The sequence below is a fragment of the Talpa occidentalis genome, unplaced genomic scaffold, assembly GCF_014898055.3.
Source record: "Talpa occidentalis isolate TD23 unplaced genomic scaffold, MPIMG_talOcc4v2.1, whole genome shotgun sequence".
NCBI lineage: Eukaryota > Metazoa > Chordata > Mammalia > Eulipotyphla > Talpidae > Talpa > Talpa occidentalis.
This window is the reverse complement of record NW_026555331.1, coordinates 117198725-117222830: the sequence shown is the minus strand read 5'-3', so window position 1 is coordinate 117222830 and position 24106 is coordinate 117198725. Positions and strand designations below refer to the sequence as shown.

Here is a 24106-nt window from a genome sequence, read left to right as displayed (position 1 = left end):
ATCAAAACTAAAACCACCACCAAAATATGTCTTTGAATTAAGACTTGCACTGAAATAGGTTATATTTATCTCATAAATACATTGTGAATAAACATGAAATTAAAATTCTGTTTAATATTTCATTATTTTGTAACAGGACATAATAAAAAGAGAAAGGTAAACTATTGGAAAACATATTCCTATAATTTGAATTTCTTAGTCTTCACATTAGAAAAACACTGATACTCACAGGACATATTCTAGCAATCATGGAATGGATCTGTTTTGTGCTTCTGCTATTGTCAGTCAGTTTCTCTTTGAAGAAGAAATACACCTTTGCATCATTGGGATCAGTGCCATCTGGGATGACATGTGCATCCACAAACATAGGTTCTGGAATAAAACACAAAGACTTTGTGTAATCATGATGAAAGTCTACCTACTGTTCTTTCAAGCAGACCACAGGCACACATTTTTTTCATGTTTAGTAGAGAAGAAGAATTCAATGTTCAAAGGCAAAAAGTCTAAAAGCAGCAATTGTTCACTCAACATACCACATTTGGATTGTCAAGTGCCACAATGCATAGCTATAATAAGTTAGCTAAAACTGTTTTTCTGTCTATATTACATTCTGGAAGTGCAGTAAATGCAAAAATTCTTTGTGAATTGATGAGTTTTACAAAATTAAAAGTGTTACTACCAGTTATTTCCCCTGGAACCCGATGGCTGTTTTAAGAGGAAAAATGTTTATTTTTCAAACTGTGGTTTTCAATCTAGTGCATATAAACTCAAATTCACTGAAGCAGAATGAGGAGTTGGGAGTCCAAGATCTGAAAAACACATTTTTCTTAAAATACAGCATATGAAATGAAGGGGAAACATTTCAAGGAAAAATGCAGTCATTTGAAGACATAGAGGGATTCCTTATTTCAGGAACAAAACAACTTTTAGAATACTCTGTTTCCAGATGTACTGGAAGAAGTAAATGGACAATCAATGCTTTCTTGTGCTGGCCTATCAGCGAAATAAGAAGCTTTGCTGTGGTGACTCATACTTAACTGTGCAACATTAAGTGAATTGTCAAATTTAGGGTCAGCAAGAAACTTTCCCCAGGGTGAAATGACAAAAATCTCAGTGGTTTCTTCATCCTCTAAACAATAGCAACTTATTGGAATTGCACATTAAAGTCAAATAAGCACCTTTCATAATATGAATTCCATCTGACCTCAAGAAACTGCAAACAGTTGAATATTGGTCACAAATTTACCTATGACTTCTATTAAGTACTAGTCAAATTATGAAAAGTAAATGAACCAGTTTGATAATTTTAGAATATAAGTGTAAAAGAAAAAGAAGTTCCTGAATATGTTTTATTCATTATGTGTGTCATAAGTTTAGTAAAAATTTTAAATATGAAATTACTAAAATATATATTCATAATAAATTACATCAATAGCATATATAATTGTAACACTGTTATAACCAAGCAATTAAAGAAGATTCTTGGGTACTGACATGATTGATGTATATCATTGTAACTTTTATTTATTCATACACATTATAAGTACATTGGTTAATAAAGAGTTAGGATATGAATTATAGACTATTTCAATTATGTGTTTGTATACATATTTAAAAGTATGGAGTACAGAATATCATTATGGCATGGTCTGACATTTTAGTTTTTAATCATTTTAACCTAATGATCATTATGTAATTCAATAATTTAGTTTAAAGCATTATTTTCCAAAAATGCATGAAATATCTTTTTTTTTTTTTTACCACTAAGCCATTTGGAATTGTGTTGATCGGTTCGGACTGCATTCCTCTTGGTTAAACTTCGGAAAATAGCAGCATCTGTCCCCATGAAATCGATATACATTCCAGAGAAAAGCTCCTCATCTATGAAAAATAAGAAATGTCAACACATTTTTAAGTGTTTTTTAAGGTTCATTTGAAAATTAAGGGGAACTTGTTTATTAAAGCATTTCAAACATTACAGAATAATTAAAATTGGTAGTGGGATTCCATTGTCCACCAAATTAAAAAACAAACAGATGACATTTAATTTGGTTTCATCATTGCCTAATCTCATGACTCATTAGTACCTTCATGATTACTATTATTTTAAACCAAATCTCAAAAGAACTTTATTCTACATAGAAATAAAAATTCCTGTCTGTGCTTAATTGTTTCAAATACTTCTGTTTATACAGTGTACATGAGAAATGCAGAAATAGGATACATAGGGAAGACAAGAAAATAGCTTAATTAATTACTTCCTTTGACAAATAAAAATTCTGTAACAGTTAGACTAGGAGAGAGATGTAAACCATTTAGCACCCTGAATCTCAATTTTCTCATTCTGTAAAATATGGGAAGTAGATTATGATCTCAAAAATTCCCAATACATATTTAATAAATGTATTGTAATACCTTTTTATTAAATGTATTGAAACTACAGTTATTATTATTATTATTTTACAACATGGAGGTCATGTTAAAATTATCAAAATACTACTAAAGATAAAATGATTTAATCTTTGAAATGTGTTTTGAATTTTAGTGCTACAAGTTTTTTTTTTTTTTTTAAAGATTTATTTATTTATTTATACATGCACTGGGTATAGTCAGAAGCGCGGGAGGGTGAGAGAATTCACCAGAGTCAGAGCGGAAAGCAGAGCAGGCAGACTGATGAAATACACTGCTGAGGGCGGCAGGAGGGGTCTGTGCGCCATGTGGAACCCTCATCTGGTGGCCGGGGATCAAACCAGCGCTGCAGAGGCTGTGGGCAGCTTTGCAACCCATCGCTCAACCGCTGTGCCATGGGGGAGGCCCTAGTGCTACAAGTTTTTATAAGGGAAACAAAGTGCTACTTTTTTGAACTGCAACACATAATATATTAACATTACATTAATAATATGTTAATAAGTCATATATGACTTAACATATTGAGCCTAAAGAATAGAACATAGAGATTAGAATAAAGATATAGAAATTTAATACAATTATTATTGGTGGCAAAATCTAAATACAGGTACAATTTGATTTAGTTGATGTGTTAAGATTCTATCAATTTTTATCCTAGTAAAGAAAGTAAACATGAAATTGGTATATGTGTCCCTTGAATATAGAACTATAGATGTTCAAAAGAGAATAAAATTTATAATATCTGGCTCATTGAACCACCAAGTAGCTATGTTCTTTGATTGATATTCTAGAATTACTCCATTTGTTACCTTCAGATAATGGTCATTTTGGTGGGCCAGGAACATTTTGAATATTCTAAGCTCACTCTTTAGCAATAAGCAAACCAGTTTCTCAGAATAGAATGTATAATGGAATGTTTTTAATATGTGAACACTAGGTTATCAACTGAACCCCTAACAATGAGCAAACGGGTATGGTAGGAATTGTGTCACCCAGCTCTAGATCCAAGATAGAGGCCTAAGGCTTTAAGAACAGATAATAGAAAAATAACAAAAATGTGCATGAAAATGTTTTGAATAATTTAACATTAAAATTCTGTGGACATTGGTGAGCATCTATACAAATTTGATATAGATCCAATAGTTATTAAATTAAGATAATTTTAAAATTAAGAATTGCACATTTGGTTATACCCAATCACCCTCAAAACAAAGAGTTACAGATTTCTGCTATCCAATAGATTTAGTTATTAGTAATCAATGCTGTTTAATTATTTAATTAATATATCTATTAATTATCAATTCTGTTCCCAGAAAGGAAAACTAAAAGGACACTCAGAAGATGGCATGGAGAGGACTGATTGTAATCCTCCTTCATACCACCTTATAATTGTGTCTTAAAAGCTATGTCCAAAACTTGCATGTCTAATTGGCTTCATTTCCTGTCTCAAATTCTAAGTTACTTTGGAAAGAATTTTGTGTGAGGGTAGGATATTTTTTAGAATTTATTTGTAGAGTTTATGCAAAGATAAATGTATGCCTTTTAACCTTAATCTAAGAATATTTTCTTTTCCAATTATACATCCATTGACCAGAAAACTCTCATGGGTTTTTTGATAGGTTCTTTGAGAGGTTTCATCTGAATTTATTGTGCCAAACTGGTGACTGAAAATAGCAAAATAACATTAAACTTGCACAGTGGGCTAGAAGCCACAACTGTACTGTGAAATTTTGAATTCTATATGTCCATGTGTCTTGGCACTCTAATAGGTAGAAGTATCTATCTGTTTTATCAATCTGTTTTATTTAGTGCACTGCAAATTAACCAAAGGTATAAAGTACTATATGGCAAACTGAGATTTCTATACAAATTTACTATGCAATATTGGAGATAATTTTAAAGATAATAAAACAAAGAAATGATAAATACAAATGTCATGATCTTTTTAGTTTCATTTTTAAGGAAAGGAAATAGTTTAAGGAATTTATTTGATTATATTGCTCATATTATTTATAAAAATATTAAAAGGTAATATAGGGATATAAACAAGATAATTGAAGTTTTAGGTCGTTAGAAAATGAAGGCCATTATCAAACTTTCATTTTGAACATACATTCAGTTCTCTAAGGGCAAAATTATTAAATGATTTATCACAATTTAAGAAGAAAATTTATAATGCCTTGATTGAACTCTATTATTCTACATAATGTGTGATCAGAAAAAAAAAAATCCCATGATGAGTGTTAACAAATCTTTCAAGTTTAGTTTCATAACATTTAACTTGAAATAAGTGAAAATTCAATAGATTAACTAGACCATTTATATTACACAGTTTCTAAAAGTGAATAAAATCTCTTTCCTAATGAAGAAAAGATGACACTACTTCTGTTAAATAATATTTAGAAACTTGAAAAGCTCTCACATTAGACATAACTGGACATAACTGCATATCTTGTAGTTTCAAAGTTTTCTAATTTTCTTTGTCCTGTTATACTTTCATCTCCTCCCTGCCTGATTTAAATGACCATGTGAAAATGACTCGTGGGATAACTTCCAAGTTAATGGAAATGCTGGATGTACCTATTTTAATGTAATCTCCAGATATGAGAAAGAGAGATGACTTGATTCTTTAGATGAATCAAAGGAAAACATTTTGAACACAGTAATTATTTTTCCACCTGTTCTATTGTCAAATGAATCAGTTTTATCCCAGGCAATACATAGGAAAGCACAGCAGGAGAAATATCTACTATATATTTAGTATACTGAAATTCAAGATCTGTCACCACAATCAAGTCATGTTAAGTCACACAGATTCTAGAAGTCTCATAATTAACCAGAATAGAATGCCTATTGAGTTAAAGAAAATCATCAGTGATTGAGAATCAAAGACACTGGTATGTCAATGGTTGTAACAGCAAGTAGTTGGATTTGCTGCTTTAATTTATTTTATGGAAAATAAGAAAGTAAAACTATGGCTTTACCATTACTTCTTTATATAAAAACTTCTAGACATCATAGAGAATGTACATAGCTAACACTTGCACTTCGTTATTGCTTTACTTGAAATAAATCCTATTTGTAATAAATTGCAAAGTATTGCTAAAATATGAAGAAAATAGGCATATTTAATACTAGAAAAACACCTACAGAAAATACTGATTTTTAAAAAAAAATATACACCATTATAGGTATATACATAATACTATTTTGTAAATGGCTGACTTGCTCTGGGAATGATATCACTGCCATATGAGATTTATAAATATATGCTTTGATTTAATCATGAATAATCTTGGAAATGAGAGGTGAACATTTCTATTTCTCAATGCACAAATGTTGTTGTATTATCTTACTCACAGACTCAAAAGCTATTATCCAAAACTGGCAGGTCATGTCATGAATTTATTTATATTTAATTTTTATATTTTCACTTCACTCTTTCATTTTCCACTTACTGATCATAACAGACACTGTGTTCACATTGGGGTTGAAAGAGCAGCGTCCTTTTCCAGATTCACACTTGGAGTCAATCATGAAAACTTGATCCTTTATTATAAAACAAAAATGTAATAACAATAAAACTCACTTTATTGTTAACCAATTGTTCTTCAGTGAAACAAAGCATCACTAGGTGGCTTATGCCTTTCCAATTCAATATAGTAAGAATTTCTTGAACTATATGAAGAACACACCTTTAAATTAATAGTGAACTTCAGCAAGTCAAGTTCTATTACATTTTCTATAAGGCACATTCACCAAGGAGTTTTCCTCAAATTAACATCAGCAAACCAGTTGGATATCAAATAGTTTTGTGGGACACTGACCCAAAGTTCACAATGTATATAAAGGAATAATGTATATGAATTTCATGATCTTTCAAAATTAATGAAGACATTATTTAAATATAAAATTTTATATTACCAATTAATTTTGTTATATGAAACATACCAGAATCAACAAAATAATTCATAATTCAGATTAAAAAGTGTCACTTATTTAAAATGTATTTATTGAGTATCTTCTACATGCCAAGCACTGAAAGAACATTGGAGATACAGGGAATACAGTAAACAAAACAGACAAAAATCTTTACCTCAAAGTAATTTATAATCTAATGGTAGAAAATATAAATGTATATAGGTGCCTCCCTGGTGGTGTAGAGCTCAGTGCTAGCACTGTAAGTCTCAGTGCTAGCACTGCTATGGCCTGAGCTCAATCTCTTACGAGCTAACCCACATATGGCACAGCAGACCTTTCCTGTCTTGCCTGCTGCTCCCTTTATCAGTGTATTTCAGTAAATTTGCCTCTTCTGCTCGCCACTCTGTGTCTGGTGAATCCTCTAACCCCCCTGCACCTCTGGCCTACACTTCAGTTCTTCTATGCAAAAATAATAATAAATAAATATATATGTATGTGTGTGTGTGTATATATATATATATATATATATATATATATATATATGAATGAGTCTATAAAACAGAGTATGCAAAATGGCACTCAGTGCTTAGGGGGAAATTTTAACACAGAATAAGATTAGGGAATATCCTGAGTGGGGGCCAATGAGTTAAATGTGAAACATAATGGGCAGTGGAGCATCACTGAGAGAAGACATTTTGTCACATAAATATTTATCTTCTACTTCATAAAGTTAGTAAAATCTACTACTAAAATTCAAAGAGAAAAGTTACCATTTTTGTAGGTTGCATTAAATGATGGGGTACCTTCATTATTAAGCTAAGGATTTTCAAAATTATACTGAAGGAAACACAACTTCAATATTTTTGATTATGGAAAAGAAAGGATTATAACACTGCTTTAAGAATATTGGGACTTACCTTATGTTCAAAGAAGACTAAGAGTGGTAGTTAAAAAAAGGTCACTGGATTCAAGAATTTTTTTCTATTTTAATAGTCCAATATTTAACTAATAGTAATCTGAAATGCCAGGATCTCAGTGGTTAGAACAGTAAAGATGCACTTTATAAGAGAACTTGTAAAGTGAAAATCAACGGAGCGTGACAAACAATTACAAATTGGAAACAGTTTGGGAAGCAAAGAAAACAAAGATGATTCTGAAGTTTGTCTACTTAAAGAAATTAAAACTAGTTTATTTCTATCACAATGAGCTTGATGCATTGACAAAACATCCCTGAGGCAAAAGGAACTAGAGTTTAAAACAACAACAAAAAAAAAAAAAAACAGTTTTCTAGCCTGGAGAGGTCCTAAAAATGATCCTCTTCAATTAATTAACTCTACAGATGAAGAAAATATGGTTTTCCAAAGGTAACTCCTAGCTTTCTAGAAGTCATCATTTATATCATGAATAAACTAAGTAACAATAACTTGAAGAAAAACAATAAAATTTAATAAAGCTGATTGTGGTTTTAAAGCCAAGGGCATAGATTTGACTAAATAAATGAGAGATGGCACTGGAGGAACTGATGAGTTTGCTTAGGTATAATTTGCTTTCCAATGACTTCCTCTCCATTCCTCATCCTTGTATTCACAGTTATAATCTAGATCACATCATCACCAGGAAGGGATGTGGTCGACCTGAATAATCACTAATCCAAGCATCCTGCCAGAATTTGTCAAACTCATCTCCTACATATTCTACTTTTTAAAATGTTCATCAGCCTTCTCTTTTCTTGACTTTGTTAACCACTTCAGAGTCCATGCTTTTTAATTCCAATTTTTTTGCCCAAAATATTGTTTCCTTGAATCCTTGACCTTTTCATTGTATTCGTAATCTGTAGAATATTTATATTCTCTATGCCTGCCTCCAAAATATTACACATTTTGCATTAGGTAATCCAACATAGCATAGATCTGTAATCACCAACTCAAAATGGGTTTCCTCGCTGCAGGCAAATTTTCAAGTACATTCTTGTCAACTGGCTCTTCCAATAATAATTTCAGACCATTGTCACTATAATCAAATATCCTAACTCCTTAGCTCAGTACCTAGCTATATACTTTGCTGAGAAAGTGAAAACGTACATACATGAGTCATCTTCAACTTCTCACTGCCAAAGATATATATTGTATATTCAGCTAGGTAAAAGGCAGTGGATATTGTCTCAGAAATAAAATGGAGTATTTAATGTGAGTGCCACATAACCTAGCTCATTTTCAAACTGGTTTCAAATATATGAAAAATGCCCTATCTTAGTACAAATACAAGGTATTAGCAGTAAGTACTACCTCTGGTCATTACAAAATACAGTATTAGTGATGAATAAAAAGGACAAGTATCTCAAAATACAGCTTTCTTCATCACGTGGCCAAGTGTGTTAGCTGACATTTTATCTTAAATTAAGAAAAATAAATACATTAAATGATAACACTGAGCATTCTATTTTGTTTTATGACTTATAGAAACTATAACTACATTAATATGATACTATGGTGAAATCTTTTGACTTAAGATTACTATCAAGGAAATTATATAATGCTTAAAATTCATAACCCTTCCCATACTTAAATTGGCTCTTAATGTGTTCAGATATAATTTAAAGAGATTAATGGAAATGCCTCCTCTTTGAAACATATCTTTTGAAGTGAGACTAAAGTAGTTCATATTTAGCAAAGTGATTAAAATTGATTCCATGCTGGTTTTCCAAAGGAGATTATATTTTGGACAGACTTTCCAATTAAGCCTTAAAGTGCATAGTGGGCAATTTGTACATGGGAAAATGACTTTATTTGAATTCTGTGCTCTGAAAAATCCTATGCTATTGTTGGCTTGTACAGTGACTGTTCAGTCTTCAGCAGAGTGTCTGACAGATTGCAGACGTCTGGGGCAGTAGTTTATTTAATCAATTGATCACAGGCATGTGGTTGTAATGACAAGCTCAATGCAGCCAACTGTACTTTTTCAAGAAGCATAGATTTACTTTTTCTTTAAGAATTTATATATTTCATATCATCTTGAGCCACTGGAAATGTTTCAATTCAGGGCTAAGCTTTAATTACTCTTTTAAAATGATTTTTAATTCCAAAAAGAAATACATATGTGCAAATTATATGTCTGAAAAAATTTAATAATAAAGGGATATAGAGAATCATTGTTAAATAATATTAGTACTATAGTAGAGTGATCCTTATTAAAAAAATAAAGTTAATAAGTAGAGCAACCCTTATTAAAGAAAAACAAAGTTAATAAAGTATTTTAGTAGCAGTATTTAATCTTTTAAATACTGCTTTTAAATACTCCATTTTAATGTATAAAATGTATAAATGTATAATGTATAAAATCTTTTAAATACTCCATTTTAATGTATAAAAATTGAATTAAGGCTTCATTTAGGGAGTGAATTTTCTAGATTTAAGTTGCATAATGAAACAAAAGAAATATAATTCAAAGGAATACAGTTTTTTAAATATTTATAGTAAGTGGAGAAACACATTTGATTAAAAGACATAAGGAAAAACTGGTTTAATGAATGGTTTTCTTTGTTAATATTTGTGAACTGTAACAACTTAAACATTATAGGTAAAGTTCAATTGGTCTTATATTTGACTATTCATTAGCTTTATATTTGACTTTCACAAAATATTTTATTGACAGAATCCCAAGTCATTTTAATCCATGTAAGAACAAAGACGGAAGAGTCTAGTATACATCAATGTTGGTTTATTAAAAAAAAAATGTATTAATTATATAAAGTTCATTGCAGCAAAGGCACCTAGCATCCTACTTTTACATCTACTACAGGTGTGTATCTCATAAAGTTTACCAATTTTGAAAGATAAATTATTTAAAACAGGTTTGAGAAAGCAATTTTATACTATATTTCTATAACTTGGAACAAATATCACAAATGCCTGAAATTTGAATTAATTATGAAATTACACCATTTTCTTTCTTTTTTATCTTTTGCATCTTTCCACTCAAAATAATTCTCAAAGTAAAAGATAATTACTATTTATATATCATACAGATATAAGTTAATAAATGTATAAACATATAGGAAATGTTTATATATGATAAACATGTCAATTATGCTTCTCTATATATTACTTATTCAATGAAATACACATATATTTAGTTGAGGGCAAAAGGCTACACTGTGAGTAACCTGGCAGACAGGAGTCAAATGTAATAATACATTTTGTCTTTTAAAGGGCTTGAAACTATTTTATAGCAACTGATGATATGTCTACGTTTTTACTCTAAAACAGAGTTTTAAGAAATCTTTGTACTAACACCTTAACTAAGAATGAAAAATTATGACACTTACCTCTGATCTCCTGCCTCTGTTCAAGTAAGTACAGACGGGGCTAAAAGCACCACTCCCACAGACATACAGATGAGTACGGTTGAAAGCCTGGATCACTCGAACGAAGTTCCCACAGCCGTGCTGAAAGAATAGGTAAATAAGCAGTTAGCAACCCACTGACTTTAAGTGATATTTCTCAGTGTGACTGTGATACTTTGTTATTCCTTTTCCTGTCTGATCATTTTTGCTGTTAAGAGACAATAAGAGTACAACACCAATCTCCATTGATTTATTTCAGGAGGAAAGTAGTGTTAGATAATTTGTAAAATATGTCTCTCTCATATTTTAATATTTAATATGCTGTAAACTTTTATATTCTGAAGCTTTATGAACTTACTATTTACCTGAGAAAGTTAAGAAATTGAAAAGTACAACAATTTCCTCAAAACATTTTCTTCAAAACATTATATAAATACATATGTATTATAAAAACATGTTTTGAATGAAATTCTGCTCTCACACGGTACATATTATCATTAGTACACAATGGCTGACATTATTGCCTTCACAATTGCTGAGAAAAACAAACTTTAAACAAAATGAGAGCACTCTCTGTGGGAAATGATGCAATCATTATCTCTTCACCCTTGATCCTTAAAATCTTTTCTACCTGCTCTCAATCCAGCTACTGGAAAGGGCATTTATTCACTCAGTGAAATATAATGATTGCAATTATAAGTTGACTATGACCTTGCAGAAGTACTTGAACATGGTTAGCACCAAATGCAGAACTCTACGACTCAATTAATCAATGCACAGTCCACATTTGCTAGACTCACTATTCTTTGCTGACTGAAAATTAATTAATGCCCAGATTTAATGTTGCTACTTTCAGAAAGTCATTGTCCTTGCAAAGAACTTTATTAAAATTGATTTTATAACCAGACACTATTTTTTTAATTAAGAATAGGAAGGAAACTGTGGTTTTCCCATGGGTTCTCAGAAAACATTTTTTTTTTCTCTCAGATACTATGCATTTTACTAATTTGTATAATGCACATTTATTATTCATATTATTAGAAACATTTACAAACAAACTTTTCTAAAATAGAAGTTAAATTTAGCTTAAAGTCAATATTATTTAATGTTTCCTACATTTATGTCCATTATTTTTTTTTAAAGATTTTATTTATTTATGCATACAAGAGCTGGGGTACAGGCCAGAGATGTGGGGGGTGACAGGATTCACCAGAGACAGAGTGGGGAACAGAATAGGCAGGACTGAAATACACTGCTGAGGGGAGCAGCAGGCGAGACAGGAGAAGTCTGCAGTGCCATGTGGGTTGCTCCCTGGCAGGCCGGGGATCGAACTCGTGCTGCAGAGGCTGTGGATTGTTTCATAGTGTGGTGCTTAATCCCTTGTGCCACCAGGGAGGCCCCTTTTATGTCCATTATTACTTGTCAGTTAATAGATGCTTTTCATTTGTAGTAATTTTATACAGATGTTTCCTTATGGATTTTTATTATCAAATAATCAATCATTAACTGTACTGTCAAATAAATTAATTCTCAAAGATCAAACTATACACTTTATTTTAATTTTAGAATATTGAGGATTTTTGTCAAATATAAAGTATCACTTTATCTTGACACCTATTTATAGAGGTAACTGGAAATTGATTATATAACTGCAAATGACAACATGTTTCACTGGAGAAAAATCATAGATGTGTATATAATATGTCTGCCTTAAAGGGATCTGTGAGCAATGACTTATTTTTTCACATACATAAGTTTAATCATTTTGTGATTGTACATTTATTATTTTCCCATAACGCATGAATTCAATCCAGTCCACTTAAAAATAGGTTATGTCTGCCCTGTCTTGAATTTTGTAGGTTTTACCATAATGAATCATTGCTATTTGTAAATAAAAAGAAGTCATTAATATCTATTACATTTTTAAATACAGATTATACTTGTCTCTTGTGTATGATTATACTTTCTTGTATACTAAATATATGCACATTATGGTGAATATTTGTTCAGTATTATATGCAAGACATTGGAATAATCATTTTATATATTTCAATTTGTCAGGAGACTTAATTTTTCACCTTTATAACTCACACTCATTGAGCATAATATAGGCTATTTAGGCATTTTGCATTCATTTCAGTATTTACAACAACTTAACCCCTTTTAGGAAAATGAGGTTTATAACTTTTCAGTTAACTTCCTTGAGATTACATAGCCAGATACTGGCAATGCAAATTTTCAAACTCAGATATGTGTATCACTGAATCTCATACTTTTAACTACAGTTGTCAAAGGGGAATTTTTTTTATAGCAGCTATTAATGTTTACAGAGTCTTTAATCCTTTGGTGTTGTCTTTAATCTCCCTAGCAAAGTTTCAATTAAAGTACTAGTTCTATTTTAGTGAGGAGCAAATTGAGTCTCAAAGAGGTAAAGGAAGTATTATAGGTTTAATAAGTAACTGAACTGAGACTTTAACCAAGCTTCCCTCCATTATCCAGTTTTTCTATGAGAAGGGCTTGATTATCAATGACATGGCTTTTCTTGCTATCTGATGATCAGAGTGCCTCTCCATCTACCTATACGTGAGAACACAAAAGGAAAAAGAAACCAGTTAATTATTGAAAATCATTTTTTAGGTCTTTCCTGTTTCCATTGTGCTGCTTTAGTTTCTGTCCACATCATTTCTGACCTAGACCACTGCAATCCTGTCAGTTCCATCCACCAAATATTTACTGAACTCATTCAATGCAAACACTATACAAGGTGCTAGCAACACTGGAATGAATAGATTCAATTTCTGCTTTCAGTGAAAGGAGGGCATAATACATCAGGCATTGGTAGATACTATAAAGGTTATATTTTTCACAATGTGCTATGGAAGGAGAGAGGAGAGAAAGAACAATGCTGAACTGGGTGTATAGGTTTGAAAGGGAGCATCATTTGAGCAGGGACTTGCAGAATAAGCTAGAGATGTTGACAGGCAAAAGCATAAGGAAACAACATTCCAAAAGAAAACAGAGCGTGAATTCAAAAATGGAGGCATGACAGTGCAGGATTTACTTGGGGAATAATGCCCACAGGGGATAGAGGATTATTGTGTGGTGAAACTAGAGAAGCAATTAAAGTTGGTCTGTCATCATGCCATAGTTTTCAGATGAGCAGCAGTCAGTGGTTTTAAGCATATAAATCTTAGAGCCAGGTGACCTGAGTTCAAACTCTGGATTTATCTTTTACTTGCTGTTTGAATTTAAGACATTTACTTAGCCTTCCTATGCTTCAATCCTTTTATCTGTGACCAGTGATAATGTTATTTGTTGTGAGCAATGTACTAATAAAGCTCTTGGAATCGTGTCTGGCACATAATAGACCACAGAAGTGTCAGATGTTAGATTCTTTCATATGTATTTTTTATTTCAACTGTCAGTTCAATGTTGTGAAATAAGGCATTTATTCCTCACAGAGCTTAGTACAAGCCCTGACCATAGCAGATAACCATGAAAGGTTTGAAGAATGAGATTACAGTGAAGTTCAGTACCACAAATGCTTTAACTGTTTCTCTTTCAAAACTATTTCTTGGCAGAATGCTAACTGAAAAATCAGGCTGCTAACATATGCAGAATAAAGTAGCATTTTATTTACATACATACACATGTCAAATAATAAAATACCAGGAGACTATACCCCCAAATTTTAAGTTAATATATTGGGTAGTGCAATTTTATTTAATTTACTTAACTGTAATATAACACTTATTATGTGTTTACTGTATGTTTACTGCTGTCTGAAAATATTAGTTCATTAATCCCCTTAAAAACCCAGTAAAATACTTTGTATAAGTAGGCCCATTGCAAAGAGAGAAAATTAAGCACAGCAATGTTAAGACTCCAGGATCAAAGAATTAATAATAGATTACTTTCTGTTTTCTGTATGCTTTTCTAATCCTTCAATGTTTTCTGTATTGAACATATATTAGTTTTATAATTTAAAGCTAAATGTGTTTAAAAATATAGATTGGATCACAGGTGAACTGTGAATATGCAACAGAAAAATTAAAAAGCTCTTATACTTTTTCTTGTCTATTTCTCTGTGGCTTGTGGAATAAGGTGTTTTGATGAATTTATTCCTAAAGAAAATACATTTTCAAGTAGTTTTAGGATAATATGGTCACAGAAATAGGGAAACTAATATATACTACAATTAATAAAACAGGTTTGACACTGTGTACGTAACACATGTATGTCTAAATATATGTCTATAATTCTACTTGCCTTTTCAATCATCTCTTATAATCTTACTTCATTGGGCATGTTTGACAGTATTTGACAGTGCTATTGTTTAAGCTGAATTTATTTAGAGTATAAAATATTAACATTTAGATATACATGGGGCATGACGAATTTGAATACACAGAGGTAAATGGCAAGTACGTTTTTGCTTAGTAGATGCTTAACGTAATATTTAAAAGCAGAACGATTTAATTTAACTAAAATACACTTAAATATGTGCATAATGAATAAACTACAAAAATTATTAATCCAAATGCATTAATGGTTTTATTCAGACATCATGCCCTACCCAAAGGGACAAAAAAAAAAAAAAAACTTAGCTGAGATTCTTCAGAATATCAGCAGCAATTTTTGGAAAGAAAAATGTGCAAAGGTATTTAAATGCCACATATTCTGCCCATGGCAGTATGTATGAATGGAAAATGAAAATCTTTTTTGAACAAGGAATAATTAAACCAGCTATTATATAGCTATGGGATATTACCGTGGCAAAAGGCAAAACATGATTGGATACATGTGAATAAGAAAAATCTCTACATTAGTGAATGAAAAAAAATGGTTTAATTCATGCACAATTACTGAAGTAATAGCTTCAGAGGATACAAAAGCCTCCCTACAACATTATACTTCATTCAACAAATGGTTCCCTGGAAGGCAATTGTAATGTATCTTTTTCAATGTTTCTTTCACATTTCTCCATTTAGACTGTGGTCCAGCAGATCTCGTGGATAGCAAATAAGCTCCCTTAAGCTCCTACTGCTAGTTTTTAAATTCCTCTCATAATGTGAATTATGAAACTGATTCATAGTAAATCAATCTGTTGAGCTCTTTTGCCAAGAACACCCTCAATGAGACACAGAGATCCTACTCTATAGTCTTTCATGACTGCCTTGAGCTAGACCTTTTCAGACCTTATATGTGATACTGTTAAAAAACAAAATGAGATAAAAATAAGTTTCATTTATACATTTCTCCTTTCACAAATATTAGTTTTTTTGTTTTTTGAACTAATTTGATGTCTCTGAAACTCTCACTGCCAAACCTCAGCATATAACAGATAATTGAGTTTGATGAGAGCCACAGAATTCTGCCCTTTTTGCTATAAATTATGTCTTTAGCAATTAACACAGTACCAGACACATAATAGGTGCTCTACCACATTTGTTGACTGAATAATTGAAAGAATAGATAAGAAACTCCTTTACAAAAAAAAAAAGAAAATCCTTTACAAATTATTCATGTAAGAGCAGTGATTTAGATACTTGCCTCCATCATGTTAATTTTCATGATTTGAAACTAAAAAGATGAAATCATATTTTTGCTTCATTATAATTATTAAATGACTATGTGCATAAGTCACCTGTTCTATTTTTTAAAAAATTATGTTTTAGTTGCAACAAATCATTTGTAGAAATCTATATATCTTAATTCCTTGATTGCTCATATAAAATATACCACCTAAAAGAATACAACCTGCATAGGTGTTGCTTACTGAACATTTATTGATATTTCTATCTGTCTTGATTTTGTTCCTATGGCTATTTTCAATTAACAAAGATACCAGTCATCACTGGTGATTTATAACTCTGGAATGTGCCGACTAACCACTACCCATTAGCAAAGAGTCTTTGGAAAAGCCCACATGGTATCTGGGAGCTGCTCCAGAAACTTGCATTATCATTATTTCAGCAGCCTGCTGAGAATTCTGCAGGTTGAATCCACTTGGAACAGGGATTATTACTGAAATCCATCATGAGAGTGTCAGAGTGCAATAATGAATACAAGGCAAGACATTTTTACCCTGTCAGGAATTCCTTAGTTACAGTGTTTGAGAGCTCCAATCTCTTTGCATTTACATTTTTACCATGTGTCCAGCAGAAGATTTGAAATGCCAACACCCTTTGTTTCACATTTGGCTGCATTCAAGGTACATGAATTCAAAGACCAAATATTTAAGTTTGGAGATTTTTAAGTACTCACTGTGGGATCTTTGCCAGCCATTTTGCACTCGTCGACTTTGTTTGTAGATGCTGGCCAGAAAACCTGCTCAGAAAGGAAAATAAAGGTTGTATAATCTCACTTTTGTATATGGCAGTTCAGTGCTCTTCATTTACTTTATGGCAACAGATTGACGTCAAGGTATTTTGATACTTCTATTTCAAATGGTTTATTCTTTCATTTCATGAAATGAAGTAAACAGTGATTTTATTTTATTCTAACAATTATGTTACTTCTTCCATTAATTTTTCTTTAACAAATGTGCATAATATAATGTATATTTTCCTCCTTTTGATTTATGGTAGACTTTTTTAACTGCTTACATCACAATGGAGTTATATTTATATTGCTATATCAGTTTAATATTATTTCTGGTAATCTACATAGCTGGGTTGGTAGACTTCATTAAAACAGGCTCTTAAATACTTCAAAAGCTGAAATAACAAATATATAATCCAAGAGATTCTCCCTCTGATGTAATGTGCTAGCATTCTAAATCATCACAACGTTTGGTCAGGTCTGCCAGTGAAGAAGGTTTTTTTTTTTTTTTTTTAATTGTCAGCCTCTTGCCCATAGGTAAAATAATAAATTATTTTCTTGCTGCAATAAATTGATAATTAATTTATACTTATTATTTTACTACAGTGAAGCTCAACTTATTTCCTTCTTGTGAAATAGAAGAATAAAAACAGTCTATAATCTTCAAATAAGCGTATACTTAGTAACTGTTCCTTTCAAGACCTTCTTGGATTATATACAGATGAGAACATTGTTCATTCTTCAAGCTGATCATTTTTTCATGTTATGCCATGATTCTCTTTTTCTCACATATACACAGGATTGTGTATACATTTGTATAAATAATTTTTCATTTAGTTTCAAGTTTTGGATTATTAAAAACTGTGAAACTATATGGGAAAAAGTGAATTTATTATATTTTCAGTCCATGAAATAAGTACTAACATCCAACTATTGACAAATAGCCGGTATTTTCTATTGTAATGTAATACATAAGTTTTTATTTGCATTAATATTTGAAATTTTTAAAGACAATGGCACCTAGTGAACACAGCCCTCATAAAAATGATAAACTTACACTCAAAGGTTCCTGACTTATATTGTTAATATTCAAGGAAAGAATGTGATCTTTGCTGCCCACATATATCCGGTCCTGATCTTCATCCATCAATAATATCCTGTAGTCCAAAGGGTGGTGGGTTAGGCTGAAGTACTCAGATGTCTTCGTTTCTCGAAGTTCTGAAATAGTGAACAGCATAAATGAAACTAGAGTAGCTTGGTTCTATGAATTAATTATTTTAATCAAAAGGTTTACAGAAATATTAACCAAAAAAAATCAAGATACATTTCATCTTACAATAATAAATAATTTTAAAGTAGAGCTAAATTAGTGGATATTTTTATTTATTGTCTCCGTGCTGAAAAAAATACATAAAACAATAAATGCAATGTCAAAGCTTATTGAATACTACATGATAGAAAAATTATTGACAGTTTGTGACAATTTCAACTCATATTTGTTATTGTCTGCCATTAGCTTAAAACTAGCTAAAAGAGATCAATCAAAAAAATAGTAAATGAGCATACTGAGCAAAAACTAAAAACAATTACACGTGTATGTCATCCTAGCCTCTCCTAATGTTCTATTATTGGACTAATAATATAATTATTATTATCATTTAGGATTATTATTTTTTACTCTATTATACTTCTCAACATGATTATAACTAGTTTAATATATTTTCTACAAAATACTTGCAAGTAAACCTACTCATTACAACTCACTCAAAATGCAGTGTCACTTAAATAAGATTATAGAAATGAATATATAAAAAAAGAAAATAAGAATTATCAGATGTTCTGAATTTTTACATTTTCAGTATCTTAATGATCAGTGACTTTTGTTATTTAACTTCCTTTATTTTAAGTATGTGCCTGTATAGCTAAACTTTGAAGATATGAGTGCATCATGATGATAAAAAAAATCAATCATCTTTATGGCAGATTCATTTTTTTTTTCAGTCAGAATGCTCCTTTGCATGATTTAAGTCTTTTCCTTTGAATGGTTCAGGATTTATTTGTTCTTTTGATTATGAATTTAAGAGAGTGACAAACTACAAAAGACCTACTTTTGGCAATTACTGCTCGACGACAAACTATTTCTAAATTTTTAGTGATTCAATTATAAATAATTTCTAGATATTCTGATATTGCTATTGTTCACTGTAAATCAAAATTGGAAATTACAAGAATTCCCATAGGAAACCTTGTATATATTCTGTGAGCATGTGGGTTATAGCCAATATATGAAGATAGAGAAGTCACAAATTTGACCTTTTTCTGGGTTCACCAATGCAAACTGTCTTCCATAATTTCCTTCGAGTAGTTTTATATGTAGCAAATAATCTGAAAATACCATAATCAACATAGTGATTATGAAGTCAGCTTGTGGCTCTAAACTTCCTGCAACATAAACAAGTTATTTTACCTCTCTCTGCCTTAATTTCCTCATTTGTAAAAAGCAACTTTAGTAGTAACTTCTACAGAGTTCCCAGGGAAATCAATTTAATTAATGCAGGTAGTATTCAATTTATTCATAACAAAGTATTCAATCTATTTATTAAGTTCTAATAGTTATTATAAATAGTGCTAATATTATCAATATTTAATAATTATAACAAAGACATGCTATTAGATAAAATACAGATTTTCCTTTTTTTAATTTAAGGAATTAAATCCATAAAGTTACTACCCTCTTACCCTAAAGCATACTATTTGATATTCTGTCCATAAAATGAAAGGATTTTCTATGTGTGAAAGGAATAATGAAGTTAGGAAAAAGTTTTTCAGAAAAATATTAAGAGTAAGTCTTAAGAGGAGACAAAAACAAAAGGCATTAGAAGATCATCGAATCAATAGACTAGATGACACATCTTTGGAAATAGGAGATGTGAGATGCAGCATGTTGACCCAGTTACTGAACCTCACTAGAATCATTCACAGACAGGGAACACCATTGGTAGTGGTGGTGTCACTGGCCCAGAAACTAGAACGGCTTCCCTCATGGACAGAGCAAGAGATGATGATGGGATATCATTCAGGAAGAAAGTAAAATCCTGTTAGACTAGAGTATATTGCTGAGATAGGAAAAAAAAAAAATCAGGAGCTCAAAACATGAGAGAAAACACAGATTCCAATAAAAGCTGAAGACACAGGCAGCCTTGATTTTACCTAAAACTCAGAGTATTTTATAGTTTGGTTTTCATCTTATGAAAGACATAAGGTTGGATGATTTCTTTCTGTAAAAATATAACTGAGTTCATGGTCTCTGGGACCCAAGCACTGGAGTCTGATACTGTCTCTGCCATTTCATTTCCATCTGTACTTGGCAAGTTCCTTAACCCCTTTGTACTCTAGTATGTAAAGTCAGGATAATAATAGTGAGTCCATCACGGAGGTGCTGTGAAGTATAAATTGCTAACACACATCAAGTAATGAAAAGAGTACCTATCCTGTTGTCTGGAGGGGTACCTGAGTAACAATCTGTTATGCCATAGGGCAAGACATCAAGCTTCAGCCAGAAATATAGGAAAAAATTTTGCACACGGAGAAAATAGAGAATTACAGTGCTTGATTTATATTTATTAATATATTCAGTGCCTCATTTTATTAAAATGTAGGATCTACTCAAATTATTTGGTCAGGAAATTAAAACAATGATACAAATCTTTTTTTTTTTTTTAAGTAACCTTTTTGAGAGTGCAAGATACTTTTGGAGCATGTAAGAGTAGAAAATTAAGAGATGCTTTTCCAGATGTGATGTTGATAAAGACTTCATATACTAGAGATGGAAAAGAAGAACTGATATGAAAAACACTTAAAATAAGGATTTGTAATGATTTTATGTCAAGCTGGTCCTGGGATAAAAGGAAGATGTAAATGCCTTCCAAACTTGTAAACTAAGAACAGGAGAAATGAGCTTGCCTTTACTACTATAAGGGATATATTTTTGGCAGAGGGATTACTAAAGTGTTGGCAAATTCAAATCAAAGCAGAAATATCCTACAAACATGCAAAACTACACAATTAATTTGTGATTAGAAATATCAAATCTGAAGGTAGAGACTGCCAGTTCTCATGGACAGTGTGAAGCTCTAAGTGTACATAACCTAAAGAAACTGTGTAGAAGCTCCGATGAAGAGTACCTCTCAGGTGAAAAGCAAAGCACAGAGGTTCATTGATTGTGAGATGAAAAAAGAACAATAGTAACTGAAAATGAAGATGAATCAGGATGTTCAGGAAACATTGTGATGTGGAATGAGTAAGTGGAATAAGACACTTCTCAGTTGAAATCTTGGCTCCATCCCTTAATTTCAATTTCCTCATCTACACACTAGTTATATTAATTCATAGCTCAAAGGATCAAAGGATATTCCACCAGCACACAGTAAAGAATTATGTCCTTTCAGCAGGAGACAGTACTGATGTTGAGCCTAACATATTTTCCTTCCTTCCCTTTTAGCAGAATTGATCTATGCCAACCTGTAAGGTCCCATCATGCTAGTTCATAAGAGGCTTAAATCAGGCCTTGTGGCTTTTTTTGGTTACAAAGATCTAAAGAGAAGTATTCTTTTGTGTCTTAAAAACTAGCCACCAAAAAAAAAAAAAAAAAAAAAAAGAAAAAGAAAACAAGGAGGTAATTTCTTTTTCTACCTCTAGACAATGGTACATGAGCAACTACTTGCAGCAGTCACGGCTACAAAGATTTCTAGCTGTAAGTAGCAAGCAGTAATCCAGAAAAAAAAAAAAAAAAAAAAAAGCCGAGTTCTGTAGGAAAGCATTGAATTACTGAAGTAACCTAGGAATAGCTCTATCATAGGACTATTTCTGATATACCAGACAAGAAACAAGAAGAAAACTTGCATTATTTAGGCACTTGGATTTAAGGTTTTCATTTTTTTTTTTTTGTTATAGAAATGCAAAAAGCTGATCCATCCTTCGAATGTTCACAAGCTCTAACTACCACCTTTCCCCACTCACCATGGTTTTAGTTTGGATTCTTTTTTTTTTTTTTTTTTAAAGATTTATTTATTGGGCCTCCCCAGTGGCGCAGCAGTTGAGCGCTGGGTTGCGATGCGCCCGCGGCCTCTGCAGCGCCGGTTCGATCCCCGGCTGCTCCCAGGCTGCTCCCTGGCCACCGGAGGAGGGTCCCACATGGCCCGCAGACCTCTCCTGCCTGCCGTCCACTGCTCCCCCCAGCAGTGTACTTTGGTCCTTCTGCCTGCTCTGCTCCCCGCTCTGGCTCTGGTGAATTCTGTCACCCTCCCGCGCTTCTGACTGTACCCAGTGCATGTATGTATAAACAAAACAAACAAACAAATAAATAAATAAATAAAAACATGCCTCTATTTAAAAAAAAAATTAAAAAAAAAACTCTTAAAGATTTATTTATTTATTCATACAAGCACTGGGTACAGTCAGAAGCGCGGGAGGGTGAGAGAATTCACCAGAGCCAGAGCGGGGAGCAGAGCAGGCAGAAGGACCGAAGTACACTGCTGAGGGGAGCAGCGGGCAGCAGGAGAGGTCTGCACGCCATGTGGGACCCTCCTCCGGTGGCCGGGGAGCAGCCAGGGATTGAACTGGTGCTGCAAAGGCCGCGGGCAGCTTTGCAACCCAGCACTCAACTGCTGCGCCACCGGGGAGGCCCTAGTTTGGATTCTTTTTTGAAAGGTGGTCTTTTTTTCTTTTTCCCCTTCTCTTTCTAATCCATACTGAAATAAGACCAAGTGTGTGATCTTAGCTGGGAAAATGGGCTCAACTGGATTTAAGTTGCAAGTAACAAATAATTGTGGCTCTCTTCTTTTCTTTACCTGTTTCATTAGGAAACAATCAGTTTCTTGCATTAATTCAAATACCAAAGGGGAAAATAACTACATTAACTTAAGACCTTTCTGGTCCAAGGATTTTATCTATTTTTCTGAGCCATAAAGCTATCTTCAAATTTAATTACCTGTAGTTCATTGACAGTTGACAGCTGTTAAACAAGGAAGATTTACTTTGGAAGTGCCCTTTTAGAAGCCTAGAAGTCAAGGCTATTTTGTTTAAATGCTTTTAAATTGCTATTAGTAGACATAATTGAACTTTGGGTCTTGGGAAAATAAAAAACAAAACAAAACAAAACTTTCTTTAGAGTAAAGAGATGAGTTCAAAGCACTATGGATTTTTTATCCTTGGAAAGAATGACTGAAGAATGCACCCTTTGGTTTACTGTAGATCCAACTTAAGTTAAAGAATGATTCAATGACTTGGCCACAGTTAGAGAAAAGATTGATTTAATGATTTGGCTACAAGGAGAAAAGGATATCACAGTTACTGGCCTCTCATCTAAGCAAGTTAAAGAGTAGCACTGTCCTACATTTCTTTAAACCTTAATGATGTCATTATTTTTACAGCATTGGATGTACAGCTGGTTTTCTTATTTCTTAGGATATGCTCAACTGATTGAGAAGGAACTCTGGCTAAAGAGTATGTGCTAATAGAAAATCCAGTGGCCCCACAAAGGGCAATGTAGGTCTCTAAGTGCCTGGGAAAATCTGAGAAGCAGTATTAAAAAAATACTGTATGCTCTATCCTGAAACCTACATTATTAAAATTTCTCTGATGGAAAATTACTGTAATGCCTTCCATGCCAATGTTCCTGCAGGGATAATTTGCAGCACAATTTGTTTACCTGCAATGCATGTATTGACATGAAATTTTCTTTGTAATGGAAACTATTGTAAGCCTTCAGAATTTAACCAAGGCTGGGAGAACAATAGGTTTCCCTAAAACATAAATGCTGGTAATATACGCTTCTAAATCTACGTGAATATAGTCAATATACTGCTGTAGCATTCATAACATAGTATAATATATAGTAAAACATCCTGTCTCAACTTAAATTCTAATATACTGTTAGGGCAACTCACCAGGGCATCTTCCTCAATTTAACCTCAGCTCTCCCTCAGGCAAAATGCACATCTATGTGTTTCAAAGCAAATCCTTAGGATAGCTTTTACTTCAGAGATATTGCTATTGACAGGATAATTTCCTCTCCTGGATGTCTTATCTCTGAAGAATTTTAAGTAGAGT

At 32.2% G+C, this 24106-nt stretch overlaps 1 protein-coding gene across 1 annotated transcript in view; it reads right to left on the bottom strand.

Moving 5' to 3' along the window:
* SEMA3C (semaphorin 3C) overlaps positions 1 to 24106 on the bottom strand; it is a 151648-nt gene that overhangs the window by 49727 nt on the left and 77815 nt on the right. Inside the window, exons 3-8 of the mRNA XM_037510869.2 lie at positions 18054 to 18214; positions 16940 to 17002; positions 10655 to 10774; positions 5868 to 5958; positions 1762 to 1881; positions 230 to 372 (exon numbers count right to left, since the gene is read on the bottom strand). Of these exons, the coding sequence (XP_037366766.2) occupies positions 230 to 372; positions 1762 to 1881; positions 5868 to 5958; positions 10655 to 10774; positions 16940 to 17002; positions 18054 to 18214 (698 nt within the window). The remainder of the gene's footprint in view (positions 1 to 229; positions 373 to 1761; positions 1882 to 5867; positions 5959 to 10654; positions 10775 to 16939; positions 17003 to 18053; positions 18215 to 24106) is intronic.